We start from the raw sequence: 15,427 nt of genomic DNA, 5'->3' as shown, positions 1-15,427 counted from the left end.
TAATTACAAGCGTCGTGTCAGTGTGTTCGTCGTGATGGTGATATCGAAAAAAGTAAATGAAAATGAATGGAATTTTGAATGACGATGATGATAATGATTCATTATTTATAGCATATTAACATAGTCAAATTATTTATTAGTTCATCGTTGCTTGTATATATACATATATTAATTGCATTTTAAATAAACGTGTATATTTATTTGTCACGTTTGAATTTTCTTTTTTCATGTATGCGTCTGCGTATGCGTCTGCGTATACGCGTGTGTGCGCGTGCAAAAGATCATTTGCTATCGAGATATCCGGTTCAGTTTAAAACGAAAGAAATGTTATGTTAATTGTGAAGGTGTATAAAATCGTAGAAAACAAGCTTATACATATACATACATATATATATATATATATACATAGTTTTATGTATTTATTTATTTATTCCTAATCGCGTTTTCCACCGATGATTTTTCTAAATATTTTATTTTCGAATACCATAAATTTGGTCTCGTAAATAATGCATACACACTCGAAACTATTTCATCTATTTATCTTTCTCTCTCCCCCTCTCTCTCTCTCTCTCTTTAATTCGCAACAGTCCCTCTTTCATTTTACGAGTTCCTCCCCCTTCTTCTTCCATATTCCTCTTCCTGCATCTATCTTCGTTTCCCCCCTCGAAAATAACCTTTGACAAGCTGCACGTACTAGTTTAGTACGTCGATCGTCGCCCTCTCATCGTCCGAATGAAACTCTTTCTCGTTACGTTATAACGTTGCTTTATTTCGCGAGTGTTCAACATTTTCTCCACTTTACGATAGCAGATTACTCTTTCGTGGTTTTTATTCGTCCCGTCGTTCTTCCACGATTCATAGCTCAGGTGGTCGTTGGAACATGATTCATGAATAAATTTAAACTTACCATCGCGGATAAGAAACAACGGAACTATGCTTATTTATTTTAGAATTTAACAAAAATTGTTTATGCTTTTTATTATATTCGCGTAAAAAATATATTTGAATATTTATACGCCTCGCCATTTTGTCGCTCGATATTTTCTAACAATTATTGTAACACTTTTCCTATCGTCGTTAGAATTTTTAATTCAAGATATTAATTCGTTCGCGAGTAGTTTCATATTTCAAAGGGTATTCATTCAATTTATTTATTAAATAAATCTTTTTATTTAAATAAATGTTATGTAAATAAATATATTATCGATTTTTGTTTTGTTATAAAAACTAAAGAAAACTCGTAAATTCGGTGATTTGTGTTATTCAAAAATATTTTCTTTCGCGTAAACAAACGATCTCGCATCTAAACGCGACGCATAGATCTCTTTGATCTATCTTTGGGATAATCAATCAACGTGCACGCGTTTCCTATAATCGTATGACATAGATACGCGTAACGTATGCATGATCGGTTAAGAAAATTTACGTGGTTAATCAAAATAAAGATATAATAAATGAAAATATAATCTTCGTATCGGATATAATAATATTTACCTGTTAATTAATAATTCAAACGATTCGCGCACGCATATATGTAGCCGTAAAAAATCATGCGTTCGAGTGAAAACAATTTAACATCCTGGCCGAATGTTCTGACCTTGCATCGAACTTCCTGCAATGGAAGTCTTTACGATTGTGCGATAAAAGAGTGCATCCCCGACAATTCTATCGATTTCGATCGAATTTGTGCCTTTACTCGGAACACTACGATGACCAATTTATTATGCAGATCGTGCAATTATCAAAATTGTCAGACGAACGTGTCGTTGATTTTAAATAAATGGGAAACTAGCATGGAAAGTATCTTTTTATCCAAGATTACGAACTTAGATGGTTGCCTTTCGAACAGCACCAGACACGAGGTAAACGTTTGTTGTGAAAACAAGGAAAGGATTAGAGAATATACAGTTTTATTAATTACAATATTTAAGAAAAATAGTATAAATATTGCATAACATTTTGTATCAGATCCTGGAATGCTCTGATCAAAGAAATATCGTTGATGGGGAAGACATTGAGTTCTACTGTTCTCGAAACTCAACGGTGACGAATCGTCGAACCGACTGGAGATTTCTTTTCGTTGCCTTTATCATAGTAATAGCTGGTGGTTTAGGAAATTCTTTGGTTTGTCTAGCCGTTGTATTGGATAAAAAACTTCACAATTTAACTAACTATTTTCTATTATCTCTCGCCATTGCCGACCTACTCGTTAGTCTGTTCGTCATGCCGATGGGGGCGATTCCTGGATTTTTAGGTGAGCTTATCCTTTTATTTTTATTTTTTATTATTCTCATTTCTTAATTTTCATTTTTATTTCTCTTATAATATCCCTTTAAAGTACATCACAGAATAGATTTTAGGTTACTGGCCGCTCGGTGTAATCTGGTGTAACATTTACGTGACCTGCGATGTTCTGGCATGCTCGGCGAGCATTATGCACATGTGTTTCATTTCTGTGGGCAGATATGTAGGCATTCGTAACCCATTAAGGACACGAAGGACCTATACGAAACGTCTGGTTGCCCTTAAAATAACAACCGTCTGGTTATTAGCTATGCTAACGTCCAGTTTTATAACTGTATTAGGTAAATTCTCGAAAAATTTGACAAAATGATATTCTTCAACATTATTACGCTTGATTGAAACTTTTTTATTAAATAATTCGCGAAAAATGTTACAAAATAAAAATACAAATTTCATTTAAAATATATTTTTTCTTGAACATCAATAAAATAGATTTTATATTCTTTCTATTGAACGTAGATAAAGAAAATTCCTATCCTCGTAGGTTTGATCGATTCGAAAAGTATAATGCCGGATTCAACGACTTGTGTTATTAATAACAAGATTTTCTTTATTTTTGGATCTTTAATTGCATTTTATATACCGACGATTGTTATGATATTGTCTTACGTATTGACGGTGCAATTACTACGTAGGAGGGCGCGATTTATCGCGGAATATTCGAAAGATGATCTATCGTTTGGAAGATCGATTAGAAAATCAGTTTCGACGAAAAATCCATCGACCGAACGTGAAAATACAAGGTAATAAAATAATACTTATATATACAGAATTAAATTAAAATTATTCAAAGATAAACAAATAATTCGATACTTTTTCCGCGTGTTTAGGTCTCACAAATTGTTAAACGGAAAGAGAAGTAAAAGAATCCTAGCTGCGAATGCAATAGCTTCGAAACAAAAGGCCAGCAAAGTTCTTGGATTGGTATTTTTTACATTTTTAATTTGTTGGGCTCCATTCTTTGCATTAAACATTATTTTCGTCGTTTGTCCAGATAATATCGTGCCACGACATGTAACAGACACGTTTTTGTGGTTTGGTTATGCATCTTCCACCATAAACCCTATCATTTATACGATTTTTAACAAAACTTTCCGAGCTGCTTTCGTACGCCTATTAAAATGCAAATGGTCCAGATAATAATTCGAAATTAATTCTAGTATTACGTATTTATTTCTTTTTTGGAGTTTACTCAATAAGAATCGATTTTTGAAAGACAGGTTTTTCTAGCTCCAATATGATATCGATCTTTTTTTTAATCTAGTAAGTCTTTTTTTCTCTACCTGTTCAAAGACAATCGTTCTTGAGGCGTAAACTCCAGTCGTGCGTCGAAGCTGACCCACACACTTTTTAAATTATCAGCCGTATATGTTTTACGTAAAGATTCCTTAATGATTAAATTATAATTTTTCTTAAAAATATATTGTACATATATATATATATATACTTAAACTATAACATTTTACTTAAATATGAATGACTATGTAGACGATTATTTAATTCAAACAGTGAATAAGTAAGCTACTCGAGTGAGCCACTATAGTGGCTCATCGACCTGGAAAAAATAATCGATAAAGCCAATATAGTGGCAGGCCGGCTAAGGCCTATATCGGTAATTGCAGTGCTCTACCTTTATCCATCGACCGTCGGTAACTGCCACTGTCGGTAAATGCCACCGTCGGTAACTGCCACCGTCGGTAATAATAGACAAAATTTTTTTACTCTACGTCAGTAATATTTTGTATTTAGGTTCCTGACGGTCAATATTATTAAAGTACAAACTCTCATTAAAAACGGTCGATGTTTTATAAATATTACCGACAGTGGAGTTACCGACAGTAGGAGCTACCGACGGTGGCAGTTTACCGACAGTGGGAGTTACCGACGGTCGATGGATAAAGGTAGAGCACTGCAATTACCGATATAGGCCTTAGCCGGCCTGCCACTATATTGGCTTTATCGATTATTTTTTCCAGGTCGATGAGCCACTATAGTGGCTCACTCGAGTAGCTTACTTATTCACTGTTTGAATTAAAAAATCGTCTACATAGTCATTCATATTTAAGTGAAATGTTATAGTTTAAGTATATATATATATATGTATAATATACTTTTAAGAAAAATTATAATTTAATTATTAAGGAATATTTACGTATAAAACATACGAACTTTTTAGATCTCCTACTTGCAAAAATGCAATTTTTCTCTTTAAAGTTAATACGAACTACCTATAACGAAATACCTATTATATACGAGTCTGTTATAAAAAATAAAAGTAAAATAAATAGACGGCACGAAGAAATAAAATATTTAAAATGTGGTAGGTAAATTAAATAACTAAATACTATATTTGCACTTTATTTATTTTTTGAAAGGCTGAGAAGAGATAATGGGTGTCGCATTTTCTTTTAACACTTTGCTCTATAATATTTTCAATTACTATAAAATAATGTGCCAAAGTAAAAAGTACATTGATTACAATTAGTGTTTATGAAAACGTGCATTATCTCCTTAACATATTTTAAGTGTAATGTACTAGAAGTGTCGTCAATTTGTTTCTAATGTGGTGATATTTAAATATTACATATGAAGAAAGATTTAATGTTTTCAATTGATTAACTTCTAAAATACTCCTTAAATATTTAACAAATGTTCATACGCAGATATTTGATTATGCATACAAACATGTTCTTCTATAATCTTTTTTCCCATTTTTTGTTTCATATATACACAGGATAATAAGGGATATATCATAATATCTTTTATGATTTATCTTTCGTATTTTCCTAATCGTTAACTTTATATTTTATGTACTTTGGTACTATTCTTCTCCTTTTTTTCTTTTTCTTTCTTTAAATTTGTTGTAACAACATAACTTTAATCAAGCATCTGACGTGAGTAAGTTAACGCTACGTAATTACAATATTTGAATTATAAATACACAAAGTCACAAATATAACTGAAAGTAACCCAATAAAAAATGTCGAGCAATTTTAATTATATACTTTGCTCTGGATATAAGTATATGTGTATATGCAAGTACGCACACATATACAAACTATCTATTAATGTCATGTGTAGTATATCAATTAATAAACAAATTTCGTAGTTATTCAATACTTATTGCATTATTACAAAATTCCACAATATCAAATTAAAAATATAGATAAATAAAGTGCTGCTCGTATAACATTCCGTGATCTTAACAAACTACTTGTATCAATATCCCCAATAAATTATTGAATAACTCTATTCATTAGAAAACATTTCAACAGAGAAAATCATTTAATACTTGAAGAGTATATTTTCATTTGGTGTTCATTTTTTTAAGTGTGATTACTAAAATTTAATAGACTAGACATACGACAGCCAATTTTGGACAATATTACTATTGGTAATGATGATGACAATGATGCTAATAATAGTAATAATAATAATACTAACAGAAATAGAAACTATTATAAATGTTCAAGCGAATGTGTAATTTTAAGCAAAAGTTGAAATTATACAATCTTATAATAAGAATAAGCATATGTCTATGTTCTTATACATATATTAATTTTTAGAGTTAATATACTAGCATATGAGCGTATATAAAGTTTTCATTTAATATTTAAAAATGCTATTCGCGTAAAATGTGTATAAAATTTACCTTTGTATAATTAACATACTTACAATAGTAACGCGTGTTTTATCTATGTAGCAAAGTAATTTACACAAGAAACAACCGTCGTAAAACAAGTAAAATAATAGCCGATGCTAACAATGCTATTAGAATACTCCAAAATAGATCGTTCGAAGAGGACATTGTTTCTACTTGAGGATTTAAATGCACAGTTGATTGAGCTTCTTGGCTTTCACTGAAATTTGTTTCCCTACGGTGTCTTAGTTCACTTCCAGTATCCCCATTTTCTGAGTTCTCTGTAAAACTTGTTTCGAGCGTTGGTGTTTCATCGGCCTGTTTAAAATGATATTAATTTGTATGATGAATATATAAAAATAATATGATATTTTATAATAACAGAAATGATAACTCATACCTTCAGAGCTATCATATCTAACATATTTTGTTCCTCTTCCGTAATAGGTTTCTTTATTGAATTTTTGGACAACAAGTCCACCACTTTTCCACAGTTATCGCATTGCCAATTCAGTGATCTGAAATATTAAAATTATAGAAAAAAAGAGATTAAAATATCACTTTGTTCAAGTGATTAAATGATAGAAAATAATGATAAAAATTAAGTATACTTTTTTGCTAGCTTTTGTCTTTCTTCAGTGCTGTAATCTAAAGAACCGATAGTTCCATTGCCAGGTGTAGGCATAAAAGCGATTAATGCTAATAATGCTGTTCTAATACTCCACGATGGTTGCCAAGTTTCAGGATGATGACCCGAAATGTTTAGACAAATCTTTTTATTTATTCTGAAACGACCATTCGGCTAAAACAAATAATTATCTTTCAATTAACACCGATTAAAAGAAACCAAAAGATGTCATACTTGAATGGCAAACAAACTCACTGTTAATAAAATAATATTAGGAGGTTTCATAGGATATTCGGGTGGTAGTAAAATTCTTCCATGGTATACGCCTCCCTCGAAATCAGTAGAAGGAGGACCCTGTACGGTAAAGTGCCATTCGAAAAGATTATCATCCAAAGGATAAGCGTAATACTCTTCTGTAGCTTCGTGGAGTTCTTGAGCTTCTCGCATCAATCTTTTGACAGCTGTAATGTCAATTAATATTGTTTCATTTTAAACTCTGATATGAAATGTTAAACAAATTATACATAATATTAAAAATATAGAAGTAGAGCAAAGATATGAGGTGTTAAAAAAAAAAAGAAGCTAAAAGTTCTTGCCTGGACTTTTAGCATTGTATTTTCCCTCGAATGACATTTTGAGCATAACCTGTGTTATATCTCTTGTTTAAAAAGTACGAAAAGAATTTCAATAGTTTTTATCTGTTGCAAATGAAAGATATTCTGAGAATGTATTTAAACACTCGCAATTTAAAAATCGACACAATGAACGACCTTCTGCACCGTTTACATTTTCATTTGCGTACGTGGCGATTTGGTATGATGTGCCATAAGCTGTTGGTATCGTCTATTAAAAAATGACGGAATTTCTTTTAACGTTTACCCAAATCAACGTGGCCTTTAGCCAAAAATATGTGTTTTTTTTATAATGAAAAAAATAAACTGGTCTGCCAAGTTGCAAAAAATAATATCAACCAATACCAATGCCAATTCAATGGACCTAAAGTAAATATATAATATTATATAGATAAATAAGATAAGTGGGGGAGTACAATTCAACTCGTTCTTAAATTATCGAACTCGTTCTTGAATTATCGAACTCGTTGCCAACTTCAATCGATATCATTCGTAATTCATCAAGTACCTTCAATGGGAACGTATTTTTAAGAGTGATAGTGATATTAAAATAATTGTTTAATTAATTGTGTCATTGCGATCATGTAAAAAAGACAATAATTCACGTGGAAAGAGTAAAGAAAACGAAGGAATGTAATGTATATAAATATTAATTAGGTTAGTCGTTTCAATAATGACATTTATCGCATATAACCTCAATTTATTTATTTAAATGTTTTAACAATGATATATTTATACAATATAACTTTTATTAATTTATTTATTATTCTATAAAAATTAATTTATATTCTTCTCAAAATATTCGCATATATTTTTGACAAATTAGAATAGAAAAATGGAGATGTAGATTCAGAGCGTTAAATATTTTCTTTAAACATTTTATTATTATATTATTAAAGCATATAAATAGATCGGTTGTAACATTTATCATTATTAATATTCTTAATATAGGATAAATTTAATTGTGCGCAGACATTCTGTGCTGCTCGTAGAAGCATATATTTTAACGTATTATACATTGCCAAGATGCTTACTCCTATAGATTTACACACGAAGAACAAAAGTATATCACATCACTTAGTTTGCGTGGATTTTGAGATAAAGTATTGTTAATCTCAAAAAGTTCTTGTACTATTTAATATAATCTATTTTTTAAATGTAACAAAATATATCATAGCATACGATTACTTGAAATTTGTATGCTTACTGCCAATTGTGTCACCAGGGTTTTACAGCGAAGCAAATAATGGTAATGCTTTATACTTGTGCAACATATGATTCATTTGCATTTTTAATATCGTAAAAACAAAAAGAAAAATAATCCTTGAATTTCAAATGATAAAAAATATATGCGCTAACTTTTATATTATGTTTATCTATGATTAAATATATCATTAATATCTTAAATAATAAACTTTCTAAATTGGAGAATTATTTTAGTAAATAATCAAATAATTTTTGGTCCCTATAATGGTTAAAATCATTTTCTTCTACAAAATTGGTAAAAAGAAATATTGTCAAGACTTAAAAATAATAAAATAAAATAGAAAACCAATATATATAGAAAGAATTTTCAAAATATTTTCTACGATATTTTATAGAGATCTTTATAATATTTAATAATGTAAAGTACCCTGATATTTACAAAATTTACTGACTTTCCATTGACAAATAATAAGTATTATTTTATATGCAACATTTTATAATCTTAATCATACGTAGCAACTTTATATTTTAATTTGTAAAAATTTCATGTTATAACTTGATACTATTTCTTTTCCATTTTATAAATGTAACAAATATATATATATTTTTTTTTAAATCATAAAAGGGATAAATATCTTTTGAAACATTTTTTGTTTTATAAATTACTACCATTCGTGGTAATAATGAATATTACATTTCATAATATTTGATTTTGTTTTTAAACAAATAGAACTTATTATTATTTTTGTTTAATGATATAGCTTAATGTAATATAAAAAAGTATTGAAGCACTTATAATACATATATTAATATGTTTAAAATATTGCAATTTATCCAATCTGTAAGCGTGCTAATGAATCATTGACGTTTTACTGGACTATTGTCATTACTGTAACTGTATCATAATTTTTTTTTTTTACTGCAACGATATCAAGTCAGTTATAAATTCAATACCCTGCGTGTAATTTTAAAAAATACAAGTTAAACACGAATCGATAAATCGGCTAATTTTGTTAACACTTAAGAAGTGAAGATTTCGCTATCATAATAATATTAAGGCATTCTACATCAATGTTTGTTATCTCTATAAATATTTAGAATCTTTGTGTTCAACATACATAATAATATAAAATAAGTATGTGGGAGGCAATGATCTATCAATTTAAGGAATATTTTTCTATATTCCTTTTTTATGTTAACATTAATATACCAACACCAACGTGGTGATACATTATGAGTTATATGTATACGTGCATAAAATGCAATCACCAAAAAATTATGTAATATCAATGCATATTATCGAAAGCAGTCTAGTTTAGGTGAAACATTTCATTAGTCGGATAAGCTTTTCAAGAACTAAATAAATGATCTTATTTCGATACCAAAAAATAACTTCTTAGATAAAATATGTATTAGAATTTTAGCACCTTCCTTTAAAAGCTTTAGTTTATATAATACCACAGTTTGTCACGTTTACTTTACATTAAAGTTTATGTATATATATATCTATATATATTCATTATATTTCATTTTTCAAATAATTTAAGCTTTAATGTAAAGCAAGCAAATAAAAGGAATTTTGCCGAGGCAAAAATTCCTTTTTTATTTTATTTCTTTTTCTTTTTTCGTCATAATTTTATCTGTAGGTAATTATCGAAATATTAGAACTTACAATTTCTCAAATATTGTATCGCAACATACATACATGATATGCTTAGCTTAAAATAATATTTTGTGTGATTCTTCTTTCTTTCTCTCCATGTTCTTAAGAACAAAAGTTATATAATTCAAAATGTATACACTAAATGTGTGTATATGTGTTTTGCATGTATCTTTTTAAATTAAAAAAATATTAATTGAAATAATTATAATGAACAAAAATGTAGATTAATCAATAGGAAGAAAGTTATTGTCTGTTAAAAATTATTTTAACAATTCCATTTTAGTTATCATATATAAACATTTCAAATATATGAAGGTGCACGAACTACAAAACTGAAGTCTTACGCTAAATAATAAAATTAGGCCATAGAAATATCTGTTAAAAGTACAATTGGCATTCAAATAGATTCATTTTTCGTTTATCACATTAATTTTTATAAGCTTGTTTACGTCTATAATTTAATTATTTTTTTCTAAAGTTATAGTATTTATTATATTTTTGGTTTTCGTTTTTTCTTTTCTGTTTAGTATCATTGGTCATGGTACTTTTGAATCTTTTCAGCCAAATTACTTGTGAAACAATTTAAATTCTATTATTTTCAATGAAGAAAGATGAAAATAATAGAACATCTTTTGCCATTATTATTTCACACTTCTCTCTCTTTGCAATTCCCCCCCCCCAAACTCTTCTATCCCCATGTTGTATATTTTATATAATAGAAAAATACAAACAATCCTCTTAAATACAAATGGATCTTTTATCAGCTATCGTTAGTCCATTCACCTGTTTCTTTTAAAGCCCTATCCGTTAATCGCTCTATCTCAGTCAAAAGCTGTTCAGTCTCCATATCAACACATACCATATCTGCTTCTACAGGATCCCATTCTAAACTGTTTGGTGTTGATACTCTAGACCAGGGAGATGCTGTCAAACTAGAAGGCTGACTATTATTAATTGAAGTTTGTGATCCATCGGTACTAATTTTATCATTATCCATGACTGGCAGTGGCAATCCTAAAATAATGTGTTCAAAGATTTATTTTCAAATTTCATGCAATTTTTATATAAGTTATAAGTGTAACTAAATACCTTCGTGTTCCCATTCAAGATCTAACGAAGAACCAGGTGTAGAAGAAACACAAGTTTGTTGCTTCATTAAGTTTCGAACATCAAGTATTTGTAGCGGTGTGTCTAAACCGGAACTAATGAAGGATTTGATATTGTTAAATAGATATATATTTTTCTTAGACTACTTAAACAAACCATATATACCTCGTAGAAGGATCATTTCTAGAATTCAATCTGGCATATTTGTTGGAGCCTCTTTGCCATCCCCCTTCGTCTAATAACTCTAAAGTCACAGGAACTCCATGTTTTTTCTATAAAATATATAAACTAAAAAATCTCTATGAAAATAATAAGATAGATTCTATTAAAAATGCTATGTATCTTTTACAAAGCTGCAAACATATCGCATAAGCCATTAACATACCCTTTGAAAACTCATACAATTTACAATTCACTCTCTTTTCTATTAAGTTTAATACAATTAAACAATTTTACTTTTACTTGTATTTTAGGATTAAAAGGAAAATGAAGCCTCGTTGAAAAGTAAATATTATATACATGCAAGACATTATACTCGACTATAGTGTGTATACTTTTGATATTAAATCTAATACCTTTAATATTGATGATTTAATCGAATTCTTGATAACAAATGTAAATTTTGTCTATGAACTTAAATATTCTCTTTAAAAATCTATACTTCTCAATTTGAAAATATGAAATTACCTTAAATTGCTTTAAGGAGAGAAACGATAACAGACTGTCCAGTAAGCGTAAGGATCAAATTTATAATTAATACAGAACTCTTACTTGTCAATTAAAAGAATTCTGATTCTTACGTTTTTGATCCTTTAGGTTGTTCTCTATCTTCTTCTCCATCTATAAACTACAAAATTAACAAACATGTTATACATGAATTGAATCTATATAATTTTCTAGTTTATTTTTTTTTGGATCATATCAACAATTTCTAACTTTTTATGTAATTTATTGCTATGTCTAGTGTCACACTTTCAATTAGAATATTACATGCAATGTAAAACATTCGTTGAGTATTTATAGAGTTCGATCTTATAGGAAACCCGCTTACACAGTCAATATTTTATATTCGCTAACATCGTTAATTTAGTCATGCTACTTGCAATTAAAAAAGAGAACATACATATTTGATAGGCACCATAAACGTTCTTAAACAAAATGCAATAAAGAATAATATAATATATTGAATAGAAATAAAAAGAATACGACTAATATCTACCTCAACTTGTTCGTCTCCTTGGCAGGACATGCTGGTATGCCTGCGATACAACCTTAAATTAAAACAATATACAAAATTTAGAAATAATAATTAATTTGTCATTTAATTAGTAAACAAAATGAAAAATAAAAGTAATAAAAAAAAATAATTAGAAAAAAAAAGAAGAAATGAAAGATAGAGTCAAATTTCATTGTCGATAAAAATGCAGGTCTAGAGGATTGCATAGAATAATTAAATTTAAAAAAAAAAAAAAGGTGATTCTATCATTTGTCAGAATAATATTTAACCTGTAGGATAACGAGTCGGTGACTTTGGCAAAACATCGGCCGAAACAGGCCCCCATGACCTGTCAAATCACGGCGTCTTGCCGTCGGCGTCATCTAACCGATCTATAATGAATATTTAAATGCCAGTCTTTAATTCCACACGTTACACGCCCGTAAATTGACTGTTACAACGAGAGAGACAGCGCCCCGTTTATTGTTGTGAATAGTAGACGTCAAATAAGACAGATCATTCTCAACCATGTTTGATGGTACCGTATGAATAAAAGCAAATACGAACGAACAGCTGCTGTCATGCGCGATTACTCACCCCTTTTACAACATGCGCGTCACTTATTACTTTTTACGTCATTACTTATGAATTAAACTTATTTATTATATATTTTATATACTTATTTATTATTTTAATATTTTTTATGCATTTATATTTTTAATTATTTATACATGGCAATAATTCTGTCCACTTTAAATATCTCCTTTGTTTACAATCGTAATAAAAAACTTTAAAGAGAAAAATTGCATTCTTGCAAGTAGAAGAATCTAATGATAGAAAGAATTGTTTCTCGAGATATTTTGTTACGAAATTTCAAAGTTTCGATGTTTCTTTTAAATGGAACTATATATTTTTTTTGCATTATTGTTGTAGAGTATGAAAAAAAAAAAGAATAAAAATGATGTGCATATTCCTTAAGCTTTCATCCTTATTTAAATGTTTTTTACTATTAGAGTCAGTTTAAAAGGAATATCCTGTGAGAAATTGCCAAATCTGTTGATAGATGGCTCTTTATTCTCGCAAGAATTTCGTACTTCAAATTTATATATAAGGGCACAAATTTTATTTTTTTGTTAATTTATAGATGGCAGAAGTGTTGTTTTTATCGAAATTTAAATTAAAACAGATAATTAAAAAAGATGTTTCCAGGTATAATTTATTAATTGCAGTTCAATTAAAATAACTCTTTTCAGGTGTACTTTTCTCATTAAATTCTGTATTGCCAGGGATAAATTAATGCTGAGGTTGTAATATATTCAACTGACGACTCAGTCGATAGAGAACACAATTCATTCTTTCATTTATATCTATTAATTAACCCTTTACACTGTCCTGTCACCACTCGGTTTAACACGTTAATTCGAACGATAACGATCTTGAGTTTTATATTTTATTTAAGCAATGCACCTTGCATTCCATTCATGAATGCCTTTCAACAATACTGCATATAAATCAACTGCAATCCTTTAGTTGTAAATACTCAGTTCATTCATCCGAAAATCGTTTCGAGTTGCTGGTGTTTACCCGAGCGAAAAAGGCCTTGAGTGTAAAGGATTAAATACTTGCAAGGAAAATACTGGTTTAATAATAACGTTAAAACATAATAATCCTATATTTAATACAAATTAGAATTGATTTAACTGTAATTTATATGAGAGAGTTTCATAGAATGTTATTTAAAAAAATACACAACATATTTACAAGATACTATTTATTAATGACAAAGGTACAACACTTCGAATAAATTAATTATATACGCCTGTTTTTCCTCCGTATTAATTCTCTATCGTCGTTATTAAGTTTTGAAAAAGTTCAATCCTGTCAAATAAAAATACTTTATTTTGCACCTTTGAGAGGAACGTGTACGGTGAGAGTTTAGTTAGAAAATAAATTAAATTACAGTTATATTATTTCTTTACTTGTTGAAGATATACGCACATTATTAATCAATAAGATTCAAAAATATACCTCCAGAATATTAAACGTAACAAGACACTTATAGATCTAGTGGTGGTAATTAACATTTTGATATTATGTAAAGATATTTGTACATTTGTATGTATATTGCATAATATATATATATCTATGTGTATATATAATTCTGTAATTTTTTTTCCATATATTACTTACACACACACAAATTGTATCGTAAAATAGTTACAATTCACATTCAAATTTGAAATAATATATTGTAGATGATAAATTTTTAAGCATCTTATATATTACATGCAAAACTATTTTATTTTTTATTTTTTTTAATGCCTAAGAAAAGTATCGTATTCGTTTAATGATTAAAAAATATATATATATATATTTATGCATAACATAAAACGTATGATTCTATTAGTGTTTTCAGACAATTAGATGTACAATATCTATATGTTACATTGTTTGAATATCTTTCAACAAGAACTATTGTCTTTTATATTTTTCTATATAATGCAACTACTCTTATCAACGATTTTAATTTAATAACTTGATGTTAACATTAAATATATATATATATATATTTTCTTTTTTATTTGTACACTAGTTTTGTAAATATTATAGTGCTTAATGACAATCGTATGTTGCTGCACTCGAAATATGATTTTAAAGTGTATATCAGAAAAATAACTTTGAAAATATAAGTTCTATCTTGATGTATCACCATGTATATCTTCGTAATCTTTTATATATATATATATATATATATTAGTAAGTTAAGTGAGTTTTCTTTTCTCGATATATTGTTTTAAACGTTTCCCACTTCGTTAACATTTTTTACTCACAATTACATACATTATATTATTATTATTACGTAGATTTAACAATGTTTAATATCTTTTGACAAATTTAGAAACACGAGTTATAAGTCGAAAATAACATTACTTTCAGTAGTAGTATCGTAATGTTAATTAGACGATTTTTGTAATTGGACAAGACACGAAGAAGACTACATTATGTTTTTTAAATGAAATATGAGTTGACA

At 28.4% G+C, this 15,427-nt stretch overlaps 3 protein-coding genes across 8 annotated transcripts; 1 reads left to right on the top strand and 2 right to left on the bottom strand.

Moving 5' to 3' along the window:
- The first annotated feature begins 650 nt into the window (after window positions 1–650).
- LOC122518124 (5-hydroxytryptamine receptor 2C) lies at window positions 651–3,458 on the top strand. Of its 2 annotated transcripts, XM_043636848.1 has the most exons (6): window positions 651–866; window positions 1,539–1,862; window positions 1,969–2,254; window positions 2,361–2,585; window positions 2,789–3,047; window positions 3,135–3,458. In XM_043636848.1, the coding sequence occupies exons 2-6, from the start codon at window positions 1,551–1,553 to the stop codon at window positions 3,442–3,444; spliced, it is 1,392 nt and encodes a 463-aa protein (XP_043492783.1). In that variant the 5' UTR covers window positions 651–866; window positions 1,539–1,550; the 3' UTR covers window positions 3,445–3,458. The 2 variants fall into 2 exon arrangements, with proteins under 2 accessions (XP_043492783.1, XP_043492784.1); XM_043636849.1 differs by lacking the exon at window positions 651–866 and having other exon boundaries at window positions 1,181–1,862; window positions 2,940–3,047; window positions 3,135–3,326.
- Window positions 3,459–4,649: 1,191 nt separating this feature from the next.
- On the bottom strand, window positions 4,650–7,630 carry LOC122518138 (ubiquitin-conjugating enzyme E2 J1-like). Its single transcript, XM_043636879.1, has 5 exons — window positions 7,169–7,630; window positions 6,828–7,033; window positions 6,556–6,746; window positions 6,345–6,462; window positions 4,650–6,262 (listed from the first exon to the last, which is right to left on the bottom strand). Exons 1-5 carry the CDS (start codon window positions 7,212–7,214, stop codon window positions 6,017–6,019), a joined length of 807 nt encoding a protein of 268 aa, XP_043492814.1. The 5' UTR covers window positions 7,215–7,630; the 3' UTR covers window positions 4,650–6,016.
- Window positions 7,631–10,588: 2,958 nt separating this feature from the next.
- Window positions 10,589–12,831, bottom strand: LOC122518137. 5 transcript variants are annotated; one of them, XM_043636874.1, is made up of 8 exons: window positions 12,687–12,831; window positions 12,400–12,451; window positions 11,981–12,027; window positions 11,868–11,901; window positions 11,756–11,782; window positions 11,346–11,452; window positions 11,163–11,275; window positions 10,589–11,087 (listed from the first exon to the last, which is right to left on the bottom strand). In XM_043636874.1, the coding sequence occupies exons 1-8, from the start codon at window positions 12,740–12,742 to the stop codon at window positions 10,834–10,836; spliced, it is 690 nt and encodes a 229-aa protein (XP_043492809.1). In that variant the 5' UTR covers window positions 12,743–12,831; the 3' UTR covers window positions 10,589–10,833. The 5 variants fall into 5 exon arrangements, with proteins under 5 accessions (XP_043492809.1, XP_043492810.1, XP_043492811.1 ...); XM_043636875.1 differs by having other exon boundaries at window positions 12,400–12,439; XM_043636876.1 differs by lacking the exon at window positions 11,756–11,782.
- Between the last annotated feature and the right edge of the window lie 2,596 nt (window positions 12,832–15,427).

This window comes from Polistes fuscatus, unplaced genomic scaffold (genome assembly GCF_010416935.1).
Source record: "Polistes fuscatus isolate 324 unplaced genomic scaffold, CU_Pfus_HIC Scaffold23, whole genome shotgun sequence".
In the NCBI taxonomy this organism is placed as follows: domain Eukaryota; kingdom Metazoa; phylum Arthropoda; class Insecta; order Hymenoptera; family Vespidae; genus Polistes; species Polistes fuscatus.
This window is presented reverse-complemented; position numbering and strand designations above follow the sequence as displayed.